The sequence below is a fragment of the Papio anubis genome, chromosome 4, assembly GCF_008728515.1.
Source record: "Papio anubis isolate 15944 chromosome 4, Panubis1.0, whole genome shotgun sequence".
NCBI lineage: Eukaryota > Metazoa > Chordata > Mammalia > Primates > Cercopithecidae > Papio > Papio anubis.
The window spans coordinates 1094268-1108762 of NC_044979.1; the positions used below are offsets into that span (position 1 = coordinate 1094268).

Consider the following 14495-nt stretch of genomic DNA (forward strand, 5'->3'; position numbering starts at 1 on the left):
GATTAAGAACCATTGCTGGGTAGCTAGTGTGTTCATTTGTAGCCAAGAAGACGCTCTGGCTTTTAGAATTGCCGGAGTTCTTGTGTTTTCTGTTTGTTTGTTTGTTTTCTCATCTGTGAGTGCTGATGTTCTTTTATCCTTTTGAAGTTGCTGTCCTGGGGATGGGGCTTTTTGTTTTTATGTTCCTTATTTCTCATAAGAGTTTTGCTGTTGTGTAAGTTGGATATAGTTGACTGGCTTTGTTTCGGAATTTTTTCCTAGGGCCGAGGTTCAGCTCAGCACTCCTGGGCTGTCTGCTCTAACCCTGGTGAGCTGGGACCAGGCCTGTGGCTGTGTCCTCTGGCCCCTTGAGGTTTAGTACCAGCTGCACTGGGAGGTCAAGGTGCAGCTAGGCTGCTGGCCAAAGCACTCCATCAGGGGCCACCAGCCAAACTGCCCCATTGGTGGTTGCTGGCAAAAGTGCCCTGGCAGGGTGGTGGGGGCCATTGGCAAAAGTGCTCCAGTAGGGCTCTCTTTTTTAGTGTAAGCATTTAGTGCTAAAAATTTCACTTAGCACAGTTTTAACTGTGTGTGCCATGAATTTTGATATGTTGTGCTTTTAACTGAATTACATGTAATGTATTATCTTCTCTTTGACCCATGGATTATTTCATAACATGTTTAATTTCCAAGTGTGTGGATATTTCCCTATTATCTTTCTGTTATTGATTTCTACCTTGAGTATATTGTGGTCAGAGAACACACTCTGAATGATTATAATTTTGCCGAAGTATGTTTTATGGCCCAGCATTAAGTCTATCATGGTATGTTTTCTTGGGCAATTGAAAAGAACATATACTCTGCTCTTGTTGGGTACAGTGTTCTATAAATAGTCATTAGGTCCTGTTGATTAATGGTATTGTTGAGTTCTTTTCTATCTTTGTTGATTTTTTGTTTAGTTGCTCTATCTACATAATTCACATATAGGATTGCTGTATCTTCTTAGTGGGTTGGCCTATTTATCACTCTGTAATTCCCTTCTCTGCAGCCATTTTCTTTACTCTAAATATTAACTTATCTGATATTAATATAGCCATTGCTTCTGTCCTTTGATTAATACTTACATGATATATATTTAAAAATATTTTTACTTTCAACCTTCCTATATCATTTTATTCAAAGTGAGTTTCATATAGTATATAGTTGAGTCTTTTTTTAAAAAAATCCCACTCAGCCAGTGTGTTTTTGTTGTCATATTTAGCCCATTCACATTTAATGTAATTATTAATATGTTAGGATTTAAAACTCATTTAATTTTTTATTTTCTACTTGTTCCTGTATTTTTTATTTCTTTGTTTCTTCCTCCCTTCCTTTGAGTTACTTTAATGTTTTTGGAAATCCACTTTATCTATAGTGTTTTTGAGTGTATGTCTTTGATAGTTTTCTTTTAGTTATTGTTCTAGATATAATATGCATATACATATTCATAACTTATTAAAGTTTACTGGTGTCATAATTTTACCAGTTTGGGTGAAATATAGAAACTTTTCCTTCCTTTATGACATTTTACTTATCCCCTCATTTATATTATAATTGTTTAAATATTTCCTCTGTGTGCATTTAAAATACATCAGACAGTGGTATGATGTTTGATTGAACTGTCAAGCATACAACCCAAGAGAAGGAATGCTTACTCATGTTGTTGTTTGTCATGTTCTTGCATTCTTCCTGATGCTCCAAAATTCCTTTTTTTATATTTCTCTTCTACATAGAGACATAAATTTAGTTATTCTTTCAGAGTTGGTCTGGTGAAAAACACAATTTTCCTTTATCTGGGGATATCTTTATTTCCCCCTTGTTCCTGAAGGATACCTTCACTGGGTATCTGGATTGATAGACTTGTGGGATTCTGGGTTGACATATTTTTCTTTCAGCACTTAAAAAGTGTGCTCTTTCCTTGTGGCCTCCATCGTTTCTGATAAGAAATCCCCTGTCATTTGAATTGTGTTTTCCTTGTAGGTAAGGTGTCATTTTTCTCTGGCTGCTGTCAAGATTTTTCTTTGTGGGTTTTCAGAAACTTAATTATTATGTGTCTTGGAGGAGATTTGGGTTTACCCTGTTTGGAGTATGTTTAGCTTCTTAAATTTTTAGGTTCATGTTTCTTCCAAAATTGAGAAGTTTTCAGCCATTATTTTTCTGAATACCTTTTCACACCTGTCATCTTGTCTTCTTTCTCTCTTCTTTTTGAAACTCTGATAGCATGAATATTATATCTTTGGTTATAGCCCTGCAGTTGCTGAAGCTTTATCAATTTTTTCTACTATTTTCTCTGTGTTGTTGACATTGAGTAATTCCTACAGTTTTATCCTCAGTTCACTGATTCTTTCCTTTGTCTCTCCATCCTTCTGTTATGTGCATCCACTGAGTTTTTTTATTTTGATTATTGTGTCTTTCAGTAATAATATTTCAATTTGGCTTTTATTTATATCATCTATTTTCTGAGACATCCTACTTTTTCATTTGTTTCAAGTGTGTTCATAATTGCTCATTGAAGCATTTTTATCATAGCTGGTTTAAAATCTTTCTCAGGCAATTGTAACATCTCAGTCATCCCAGTGTTGGTTTCTGTGGATTGTCTCTTTTCTATTTGTTTTGTCATCTTCTTTGTTCTTTGTATGACCAGTTATTTTCTGTTGAAATCTGGACATTTTTGTATTATGTCATGATTCTGGATCTCATTTAAACCTTGCATTTTAACTGCCCCTTTTTGGACACTGCTCTTCTGGGGGTAGGGGGTGGTGATGGTAATTCCTTGTAACTGACATGTGGAGATGGAAGTCTAGATTCCCCAGGAGGCCTCTGTTGATACCTGAGGGTGGGGTCTTTTTACTGCTTGGTTAGGGAGAGGGGTGGAAGTTTCAACTTCCCAGATGGTCTCCGCTGACACCGTAGGGGTTGTGGTAATTACAACCCAATGGAGATGAAAGTTCTGGATCCCTACTTGGCCTTCTCTGACACTACCTGGTAGGGCTAGGGGGAGGCCTTATTACAGCCTCATGAAAAAGGAAGTCTAGACCCCCACTTGGCCTTTGTTGGCATGGGTAGGGGGAGGCTATACTTTTTTCTGTGGTGTTTTGCTGGAGTAGAGCTGTTAATATCTAATATTTTTCTGTCTTGCTGAGTTGATTCTTTCCTGACTCCTTGATTAGAGAGAGGCTGCTTTAGTTGTGTGTGTGTGTGTGTGTGTGTGTGTATACACATTGGTGTTTCCAGATTGCTGCCCTCTTTAACTCCAAGTCTGAGGTACATGAGACAAAAAGAAAACCCAGGGAATCCACCACTGTGTCCTTCTCTGCTCTTCCTTCTTATTGCCATCCTTCCAAGTCTTATGCTTGTTTTATGTATGCTCAGAGATTCTAGTTGTACTTAGTGGGAAGAAGTATGTCATCTCTAGAAGTGGATTCCTTCTTCCCAGGGTTATATTTTCTCCAAGATATGCCACAGACAGAAGTTCATAGGAGATGCTTAAACTCCCATATCTATGCATTGTTGTGTTTGTTTTTTATATCTAAGAGCACAGTTTCTTCTGACTTCCAGGAAGGCTGAGAGGCTGGGCTAAGGGATACAGGGTCCTCTCAGACTGCTCAGTACAGATGATTCTGAGTAGTTGACCGACTGTTGTTCTGGAAGAACTGAGCCCTTGTCAGACTGCTCAGTACAGATGATTCTGAGTAGTTGACCAACTGTTGTTCTGGAAGAACTGAGCCCTTATCATAGATGCCAAAGTTGACATAACTCAGACTTACATGCTTTTCAGATAAAAATTGTAAATTTAAGTTATTTAAATTTTATAAATGATTTTTTTTCATGGAAAGTTCTTTTTGTGCCATTGATTTTCTGCTTCCTGATAAATATTAATAATAAGACAATCCTTTTTAGGAATGGCATGGTTAAAATATCCTTATTTTCTAAATCCACAATAATAGATATTATACTAACATTGCAAATGTGCTTTCAATTGAGGATACTCCCGAGAATGGATCAGAAATAGCTATATAAACAAAAGTACATTTCATAGTGGGTGTTTTTAAGTTGCTTTGGCAAATGGGATAAACTTGGTTATTATTAAGTACATTTAATCCTAAATTGGGTAACAGTGAGTGTGGGGCCTGTTCTCTCAGCGACCTATTCTCTAAGTGATACATTCCAACTAGAGCGGCTTAGAGTAAGTTGGAGGCCATCCTAATAGTGAATTTTCCTATCATTCTTCACTTTGGGTAATGCCATTTAGGCTTTTGAGATTTAGATATATGACAATTGCTTTAATTTGCCATCTATAACATTTAAAAATTGTTAAAATCTAGATTTGCATGTGAAAAAAAATTGTGTGTTCATGAAGATAGCTTATATCTACTGAGCTCTTTTAATTCTATTCAGAATATGTGGTTCTTATCATGTTCTGGACTTCCTATGCCACACACACACATACACATACACACACATACACACAAGCACAGAGCCATCCTGATTTGAAGATTTTGGTGATGTGTTTTTGTACAGGGCATAAAAATATATCTCTGTAATTACATGATATTTAGTGATTAGATAATTATGGATAATTGCATGGGGTAGTTCTAAGTGCTAAAGTGTTACCATAAGATCTAAAATGTACAAATTGCATAATAATTATTCTTGAGAGTTATTTGGTAATTTTGAGCATAATTATCATGTGATCCACAGTGCATGTAATTAATGCGTAATCACATGGATTTTGCCTTCATAACTACTTCACCCTTGTTATGAAGCTCTTTGTCATAACATTTGAGTATAAATATAATGTAATTGGCTCCCGGATACAGTACATTAAGCCCCATGATAATTGCTTTCACGGTAACAGTACCCCTTATTCCATTCCAATTGCTGTCTTTTAAGATTTTGTTAGGAAGAACAAAATACCTAAGATACAGTGGTGGGCAGATAGAGGAGTGGGTGAGTGGTGGGTACTGTGTGCTCATTGTGGATGAGGAGTATCTTTGCTGTGACCACAGTATTTCCATGTAGATGGAAGGTGTCTCCATTTTTCATAGGAGACAAAAATCTGTCTTCTGACTAAACTTGTATTTGGTGTAAGACTGCTCGCTGTCCAGCCATAGTCAGCACCCATTAAGTCTCTCCCTCTATTTGTTTTCATTTTTAACTTTTGTGGGTACAGAGGTGTATATATTTATGGGATACATGGGCTATTTTGATACAGGCATACAATCATAATAATTACATCAGGGTAAGTGGGATATTCATCACCTAAAGTATTTATCCTTTCATTATGTTACAAGTAATCCAGTTATACTCTTGGTTATTTTTAAATGTACAATAATTATTGTTGACTGCAGTTACCCTGTTGTGCTATCAAGTACCATATCTTATTCATTCTACTTAACTATAGTTTTGTACTCATTAACTATTCCCACTTACCCCCCACCCCCTGCCAATTTCCTTCCCAGTAACAATGGTTACTTCCTTCTGGTAACCATTGTTCTATTCTCTATCTTTATAAGTTCAGTTGTTTTAATTTTTAGTTCCCACAAATCAGTGAGAACATGCAAAATTTGTCTTCCTATGTCTGGCTTATTTCACTTAACGTAATGATTTTCAGTTCCATCCATGTTGTTGCAAATGACAGAATCTTACCTTTTTATGGCCGAATAGTACTCCATTTTGTAGAGGTACCACATTTTTAAAAAATTCGTTTGTCTGTTGATGGACATTTAGGTTGCTTCCAAATGTCTGCTCTTGTTAACAGTGCTGCAGTAAACATGGGAGTGTGGATATCTATTTGATACACTGATTACCTTTCTTTTGGGTATAAACCTGACCGTGGATATAAACCTAGCCGTGGGATTGCTGGATTATATTATAGCTCTATTTTCTGCTTTTTAAGGAACCTCCACACTGCTCTCCATAATAGTTGTACTAATTTACAATTCCACCAGCAGTGTGTATGAGGGTTACCTTTTCTCTATATCCTCGCCAGCATTTATTATTGCCTGTCTTTTGGACAAAAGCCATTTTAACTGGGGTGAGATGATATCTCATTGCAGTTTTGATTTGCATTTATCTGATGATCAGTGATGTTGAGCACCTTTTCATATACCTGTTTGCCATTTGAATGTCTTTTTTGAGAAATGTCTATTCAGAGCTATATCTATTTGCCCATTTTAAATTAGATTATCAAAATTTTTTTCTACAGAGTTGAGCTTTTTATATATTCTGGTTATTAATCCCTTGTCAGATGAATACTTTGCAAATGTTTTCTCCTATTCTGTGGGTGTCTCTTCACTTTGTTGATTGTTTCCTTTGCTGTGCAGAGGTTTTTTAACTCGATGTGATCCCATCTGTCCAATTTTGCTTTGGTTGCCTGTGCTTGTGGGGCATTACTCAAGTTGCTTTGGCTGCCTGTGCTTATGGGGTGTTACTAAAGAAATCTTTACACTATTCAGTGTCCTGGGGAGTTTTCCCAATGTTTTCTTGTAGTCGTTTCATAGTCTGAGGTCTTAGATTTAGTCTTTAATCCATGTTTGTGTGATTTTTGTATACGACGAGATAGGAATCCAGTTTCATTCTTCTGCATGCGGTTATCTAGTTTCCCAGCACCATTTACTGAAGAGACTGTCCTGTCCCCAGGACACTTGATGACTGTTGACGATTTTTGCATCAATATTCCTCAGGGATATTGGCCTGTAGTTTTATTTTTTGATATGTCTTTGGTTTTGGTATCAGGGTATTACTGGCTTCATGGAATGAATTTGGAGGTATTTCCTCCTCCTCTATCTTCTGGAATAGTTTGAGTAAGGTTCTTCTTTAAATATTTGGTAAAATTCAGCAGCGAAGTGATCAAGTCCCAGGCTTTTCTTTGCTTGGAAACTTTATTACAGCTTCAATCTCATTATTCGTTATTGATCTGTTCAGGTTTTGGATTTCTTCATGGTTCAGTCTTGGTAGGTTCTATGTGTCTAAGAATTTATCTATTTCTCCTGGGTTTTCTAATTTACTGGCATGTAGTTGCTCCTAGTAGCCTCTAATGATCCTCTGAATTACTGCAGTACTAGTTGTAATGTCTTCTTTTTCATCTCTGATTTTATTTATTTGACTCTTTTCTCCTTTTGTCTTAGTCTAGATAATGGTTTGTCAATTTCGTTTATCTTTTCAAAAACCAACTTTTTGTTTTCATTGATCTTTTGTATTGTTTTCTTCATTCCAACTTCATTTATTTCTGCTCTGATCTTTATTATTTCTTTTTGTTTACTAATTTTGGGTTTGGTTTGCTCTTGCTTTTCTAGTTCTTTAAGATGCATCAATAGATTGAGGGTTTTCTCTCTTTTTTTTTTTGATGTAGGTGTTTATAGCTATAAACTTTCCTCTTAGTACTGCTTTTGCTGCATCCCACAGGTTTTTGGTATGTTGTGTTTGTGTTATTATTTGTTTCAAGAAATCTCTAAATTTTCTTCTTAATTTATTCATTGACCCACTGGTCATTCAGAAACGTATTGTTTAATTTCCATGTGTTTGTATAGTTTCCAAAATTTTCCCTGTTATTGATTTCTAATTCCATTGTGGTCAGAGAAGATACTTGATGTAATTTCAGTTTGTTTTTGAATTTTTGAATTCAAAAAAATTTTTGAATTTTTATGCATTTTGTTGCCATAATGTATGGGCTGTTCTTGAGAATTATTCGTGTGTTGAGGAGAAGAATGTGGATTTCATAGCCATTGAATGAAATGTTCTGTAAATGTCAATTAGGTCCATTTGGTCAATAGTGCAGCTTGGTTGATATATCTTTGTTGAATTTCTGGCTGGATGATCTCTGTCCAGTGCTGAAAGTGGCATGTGGAAGTCTTCAGCTGTTATTGTATTGGGGTCTGTCTCTTGCTTTAACTCTAATAAAATTTGTTTTATATATCTGGGTGCTCCAGTGTTGGGTACATATATATTTACAATTGTTATGTCCTCTTGCTTAATTTACCCCTTTATCATTATGACCTTGTCTCTTTTGGTAGTTTTGTCTTGACATCTATTTTGTCTGATACATGTACAGCTACTCTTGCTCTTGTTTGGTTTCCATGTGCATGGATTATCTTTTTCCATCCCTTTATTTTTTTAGTCTGTGTTTGTCTTTATAGGTAAAGTGTGTTTCTTGTAGGCAACAGATGATTGGGTCTTTTTTTTTTTTTTTTTTTAAATCCATTCAACCGCTCTGTGTCTTTTGATTGGAGAGTTTAGTCCATGTGTACTCAAAGTTATGTTTGATAGGTAAGAACTTACTCTTGCCATTTTGTTATTTGTTTTCTGATTGTTGTGTGGTCTTCTCTTTCTTATTTCTTTCCTTACTGTTTTTTTTAAGTGAAAGTGATTTTCTTTGGTGATATGTTTTAATTTCTTACTTTTTACTTTTTGTTGTATCTGTTTTATGTTTTTTGATTTGAGGTTACAATAAGGCTTGCAAATAACATCTTATAACCCATTATTTTAAATGGATGACAACTTAACATGGATTGCATAAGCAAGCTAACAAACCAGCACAGAGGAAACTAATAAAAACTCTACACTTTAGCTTCATCCCCCTACTTTTTAACTTTTTGTTGTTTCTATTTATATCTTTATATCTGAAAAGTTGTTGGAGTTATTTTTGATCAGTTCATCTTTTAGTCTTTTCACTCCAGATATGAGCAGTTTACACACCACGATTACAGTGTCACGATATTCTGTGTTTTTCTGTGTACTTACTACTACCAGTGAGTTTTGTACCTTCAGATGGTTTCTTAATGCTCACTAACTTTCTTGTATTTCAGACTGAGGAAATCCCTTTAGCATTTCTTATAGGACAGGTCTGGTGTTGTTGGAATCCTTCAGCTTTTGTTTGTCTGGGAAGGTGTTTTTCCTTCATATTTGAAATGCATTTTTGTTGGATATACAATTTCAGAATGAAAGGATTTCTTTCCCTTAACACTTTAAATAACAATGACACTATTTCCTGACCTGTAAAGTTTCCACTGAAAAGTCTGCTGCCAGACGTACTGGAGCTCCATTGTATGTTTTTTTCTTTGTTTCTTTTCTTTTGCAGCTTTTAGGATCCTTTCTTCATTCCTCACCTTTGGGAGTTTGATAATTAAATGTCTTGAGGTAGTTTTATTTGGGTTGAATCTGTTTAGTGTTCTGTAATCTTCTTACACTTGAACATTGATATCTTACTCTAGGTTCGAGAAGTTCTCATTATTATCCTTTCGAGTAAACCTTCTCCCCCTTTCTTTCTCTCTCTCCCTCCTGTTGAAGGGTGATAAATCTTAGATTTCTCTTTTTGAGGCCATTTTCTAGATAATGCAGTTGTGCTTCAGTTTTTAAAATTCTTTTTTCTTTAGTCTCCTCTGACTGCATATTTTCAAATAGCCAGTCTTCAAGCTCACTAATTCTTTTTTTTTGTGTGTGTGTGTTTTTGTTTTTGTTTTTGTTTTTTTGAGACGGAGTCTCGCTCTGTGGCCCAGGCTGGAGTGCAGTGGCCGGATCTCAGCTCACTGCAAGCTCCGCCTCCTGGGTTTACGCCATTCTCCTGCCTCAGCCTCCCGAGTAGCTGGGACTACAGGTGCCCGCCACCTCGCCCGGCTAGTTTTTTGTATTTTTTTTAGTAGAGACGGGGTTTCACCGTGTTAGCCAGGATGGTCTCGATCTCCTGACCTCGTGATCCGCCCGTCTCGGCCTCCCAAAGTGCTGGGATTACAGGCTTGAGCCACCGCGCCCGGCCCAAGCTCACTAATTCTTTGTCTTGCTTGGTCAACTCTGCGGTCAAGAGAGTCTGAGGCGTTCTGCAGTGGGTCAGTGACATTTTTCAACTCCAGAGATTTGCATGATTGTTTTTAATTATTCCAATTTCATTGTTAAGTTTATCTGGTAGGATTCGGTTTGTCTTTTCTGTGTTACCTTGAATTTCACTGAATTTTTTTTAAACAACTATTTTGAATTCTTTGTCTGAAAGGTTACATGTCTATTCCTGTCTCTCCAGGATTGGTCCCTGGTGCCTTATTTAGTTCATTTGGTGAGGTCATGTTTTCGTGGATGGTCTTGATGCTCTTGGATGTTTGTCGGTGTCTGAGTTAGGTATTTATTGAAGTCTCTAAAATCTGGGCTTGTTTGTACTCATCCTTCTTGGGAAAGCTTTCCAGGTAATTGAAGGGACTTTGGTGTTGTGATCTAAGTTTTTAATCCCTGCAGCCATATCTGCTTTAGGGGGCACTCAAAGCCCAGTAATTTCACGGCTCTTTCAGACTCATAGAAGTACCACCTTGGTAGTCTTGGGTACAATCCAGAAGAATTTTGTGGATTACCAGGCAGACTTCTTTTTTCTCTTACGCTCTCCCAAACAAACGGAGTCTCTCTCTCACTCTGTCCTAAGGTTCCTGGAGCCGGGTGAGGGTGACACAAGCACCTCTGTGGCCGCCGCCACTGGGACTGTTCTGGAGCAGACCTGAAGCCATGGGGTACTGCCTGGGTGCCCCTGTTGATTATTTGGGGCCCAAGGGCTCCATAGTCGGGAGATGATGAATCCTTCCAGTACTAGGACCTTCCCTTCAAGGCAGTGGATTTTCCTTTGACCCAGGGTGTGTCTAGAGATATCACCTGGGAAGTAGGGCCTGGAATGGGGGCCTCATGACTCTGCCCAGTGCCCGGTCCTACTTTGGCTGAGCAGTTATCCAAGTTGTAAGATCAAGTCCTCTTTACTCTTCCCTCTCTTCTCAAATGGAAGGAAGGAGTCTCTTTTGGAGCTGTGAGCTGTGCTGTCTAGGGTTGAGGGAGGGGTGACACAAGCACCCTTAGTTGCCCTGGCTGGTACCTCACTAGGCTGTGTGCACCCCAAGTCCAGTGGCTCCAAGCCAAGCCCAGCACCAGGACTTGCCCAGGAATTGTAGTCCTTCTATCGTAGACAGCCTTCAAGTTTATTTAGGACCCCAGAGCACTTTAGCCCATGGTGGTGAGGCTGGTCAGAACTCAGATTCTGACCACTGGGATGGGTGGCACCCCTCTGTCCAGGGCTGGTCTAAATGTTCCCTCCATGGGCACTGGTTGAATTCTGCGTGTTGTTTTTACTGTGACAGGGCAGCACTGAGTTCCAATACACAGTCCCACAGTCACTGTGCATATGCGTTCTGTCTCTGGGGCACACAGCCACTGCAGGGGGATGGGTGAGGGGTGACATCATCAATTCCAAATAATCTTTCCTACCTTCTTCTGTGCCTCTTTCAATGATATGGAGTTAAAACCAGGTACTGTGACCACTCACCTGAAATTTGGTTCTCATGTAGGTGCTTTTCTGTGTGGACAGTTGTTCAATTTGGTGTTCCTATAGGGAGGATGATCACTGGAGGCTTCTATTTGGCCATCTTTCTCCATGCTCACCCAAGTCTTTGTATTATTATTATTAATGCAGCAGAGCCTCAGTTTTCTTTTTGGCCTAGAAGTTTCAGAAAGTGGGAATTTCTTTAAGGAGAAGATCTTCTTGATAAACTGCAGTGAGAGGGAGCCTTACTTTGCAGATGGGACCGTCAACGTGATGGTGAAATGCAACTACTTACGAGACTGAAGCAAGAGCTTTGGCTAAACTTCCAAAATGATGACACAGGTTTTGCAACTTTTGTCCACAGGTTTCACGTGGCAGGATGACTATACTCAGTATGTGATGGACCAGGAACTTGCAGACCTCCCCAAAACCTACCTGAGGCGTCCTGAAGCGTCCAGCCCAGCCAGGTAAGTGTGGATGTGGCTCACTGCCCTTTGCTCCCGGGACACAGCCCATAGCCATTACACTTAGGATTTGTTCGTTTATTTTAATGTAGCAAAGAACCCACTATCTTTCTGGTGCATATGTTTCGGAAAGTTAGGATATCTGTAAGGAAAAGGCTGGTTCCCATGAGAGAGATATTGGGTGACCCTCCAGTGAGGTGCCATTTTCATTGAGACATGCCCAGGGGTTCTTCATTTTTCCATGAGACTCTTAGAGAAATCCTGCATCTTCAAGGCCTTGATCAAAAGCAGATAAGTTGAGAATTCCCATTTCTAAGGAATTATTTTTGCTTTAGACAAAAAGCAGAATTAAATTGTGAAAGTCTTTATCGTCCTTTCCCAGAGCATAGCAACCTATACTGAGCTAAATATATTGTTCCATATTCTCTTATTTTGTACTCAAACTATGTGGTAATTACTAATGTCACATAAACTATATGGTAATGTCATACATACCATGTACTAATGTCATACCCATTCTTGAAAGTGAGGAAATTGAGACATAGGGAGGTTAAAAAATTAGTTTAAAGACAAATCACAGTAAGAAAGCTGGCACTGTTGGATTCCTGAGCCATCGTGCTATTTTTCATGTTAAAAAAAAAAAAAAAGAACACATGAAAATGACCTTTCCTAAAGGTTTAGTTTGAAAAGTCCATTTTTCCCTGACAGAGAGACTATTCTAGAGCCATAGTCTTTAGTCAGAAAGATTCCAGTAACACAAAATTTAGATAGCGGCTTTCATGCCCATGTCCATCTGATACAGAAAGCAATTAAGTGTCCTGGCAGGATCAAAAGAGTGAGAACGTGTGGAGAACTGGTAACCGACCCCCAGCACGCGGTGCACACTGAGGGCAGGGGCCGCGTCTTTGTCCTTCCGTGCCTGGTGTATCTACCTTTAATACCTCCTTTATCTAAGAGAATGTGCCGTTATACTCTAAGTCTTTCCTGTAGGAAACCAAACAAAAACCCACCAAAATGTTTTCAACTTGAGCTGTGTTGAATTTCCATGTTCATGTTGGATGTGTTCAAACTCCTCGTACTCCCCTCTAAGTTCCACTGGGGGCGCTTGCACCGCCCCAGGGACCTTGAACTCCATCAAGTGTAGGGATGGGTTGGGCGGCCCAAGACGGGCAAGCAGCAGAGGGCTGAAGAATTGGGAGCACCAAGCAGGGGATGGCTCCTCCTCAGTCTGGGGGTGCAGAACGGGGCAAACAGAAGCTGCCCAACGTGGGAGGAAAGGAGTGCCACCGAGAGAAGAATCCAGGGAGGACCTGCCTCTGAGAAATCAAACTCAGCAGCATCCCTGGAGAGGCGCCTGGATTGTGCCTTCTAAACGTTAAACGTGGTTGTTTGAAAAAATTGCCAGTTTTTATTATTTAAAACAGTGCCAGTTTTATTATGAAAAATGGTATGTTATCTTTGTTTTAAATACATAGACTTTGAGCTTGGAACCAACCTTCCTTCCTTCCTTCCTTCCTTCCTTCCTTCCTTCCTTCCTTCCTTCCTCCCTCCCTCCCTCCCTCCCTCCCCTCCACCTTCCTTTTCTTCCTTCCTTCCTCCCTTCCTCCCTTCCTCCTTCCTTCCCCCTCCTCCCTCCCCCCTTCCCTCTTCCCCTCCTCTCTCTCTCTTTCCTTCCTTCCTCCCTCCCTCCCTTTCCTCCCTCCTCCACTCCTTCCTTCCTTCCTTCCTTCCTTCCTTTCTTTCTTTCTTTCTTTCTTTCTTTCTTTCTTTCTTTCTTTCTTTCTTTCTTTCTTTCTTTCTTTCTTTCTCTCTCTCTCTCTCTCTCTCTTTCTTTCCATTCCTCCTCTCCTCTCCTCTCCTTTCCTTTTCTTTCTTTCTCTGTCTTGCTTGATCATACAGATGCAGTGTGATCTCGGTTCTCTGGCCTCCCTCTTCAAAGCAGTTCTATTTGCCTCCAGCCTCCTGAGTGGCTGGGACTACAGGTGTGCCACCATGCTAAGCTAATTTTGTCTTTAGTAACCGTGGAGTTTTGCCATGTTAGCCAGGCTGGTCTGAACTCCTCATGATCCACCCACCTTGGCCTCCCAAAGTGCTGGGATACAGGCATGAAACCACAAATCCATTCCAAAGGTGGAATTTTCTTTGTGGGCACCACTGTATATCTTTATCCATGTATAAAAAGGACTTTTTGTATATTTCTGTTTGTTCCTTGTATTATAGATTCTTTATATTTCAGGGTAGTAACTTTTCACATATTATATTTTGTAAAAATATTTTTATCAGCCTGGAACGTAGATGGCACTAGCTATGGTTGCAAATAAAAACAGAGAGCTCTTACCATTCTGTAGGTTGGATTTCCAAATTCTTTCTTTGTGAGTGTTGAACCCCGGCAAGACCAATTATCCCTGCCCCCAAAACAGAGGCCCATTTAGGGAGGCATTGGCTGGATATTCTCCAGACTCCTTTCCTCCCCGCTTCCCTCCCCTGCCCTGCAATGGGCTTCATGCCTGTAGGCTCCATCGGGTCCTCTGGGGCTCTGGCTTTGATGGGGTTTGGAACAAGCTGCACCCAGCGTGGAGGGCAGAGGAGTCTGGGCACATTCCCCAGCTCTTCCCCAAGCCCAGGCATGACTGCCTGGGACAGTCACCACCTCTCATGCTGTCCCTCCTGCTGACCCAAAGCCCTCCTCAGTCCCATGGCGGCGCCTTCCTCGTGCCCGACTCTGACAC

General features: G+C 39.5%; 1 protein-coding gene across 3 annotated transcripts in view; it reads left to right on the forward strand.

Moving 5' to 3' along the window:
* Positions 1-14495, forward strand: part of LOC101026166 (protein tyrosine phosphatase receptor type N2) — a 973501-nt gene that overhangs the window by 343803 nt on the left and 615203 nt on the right. For all 3 annotated transcript variants that reach the window (XM_021935384.2, XM_021935383.2, XM_021935385.2), the window contains one exon: positions 11667-11769. In XM_021935384.2, the coding sequence (XP_021791076.2) occupies positions 11667-11769 (103 nt within the window). The remainder of the gene's footprint in view (positions 1-11666; positions 11770-14495) is intronic.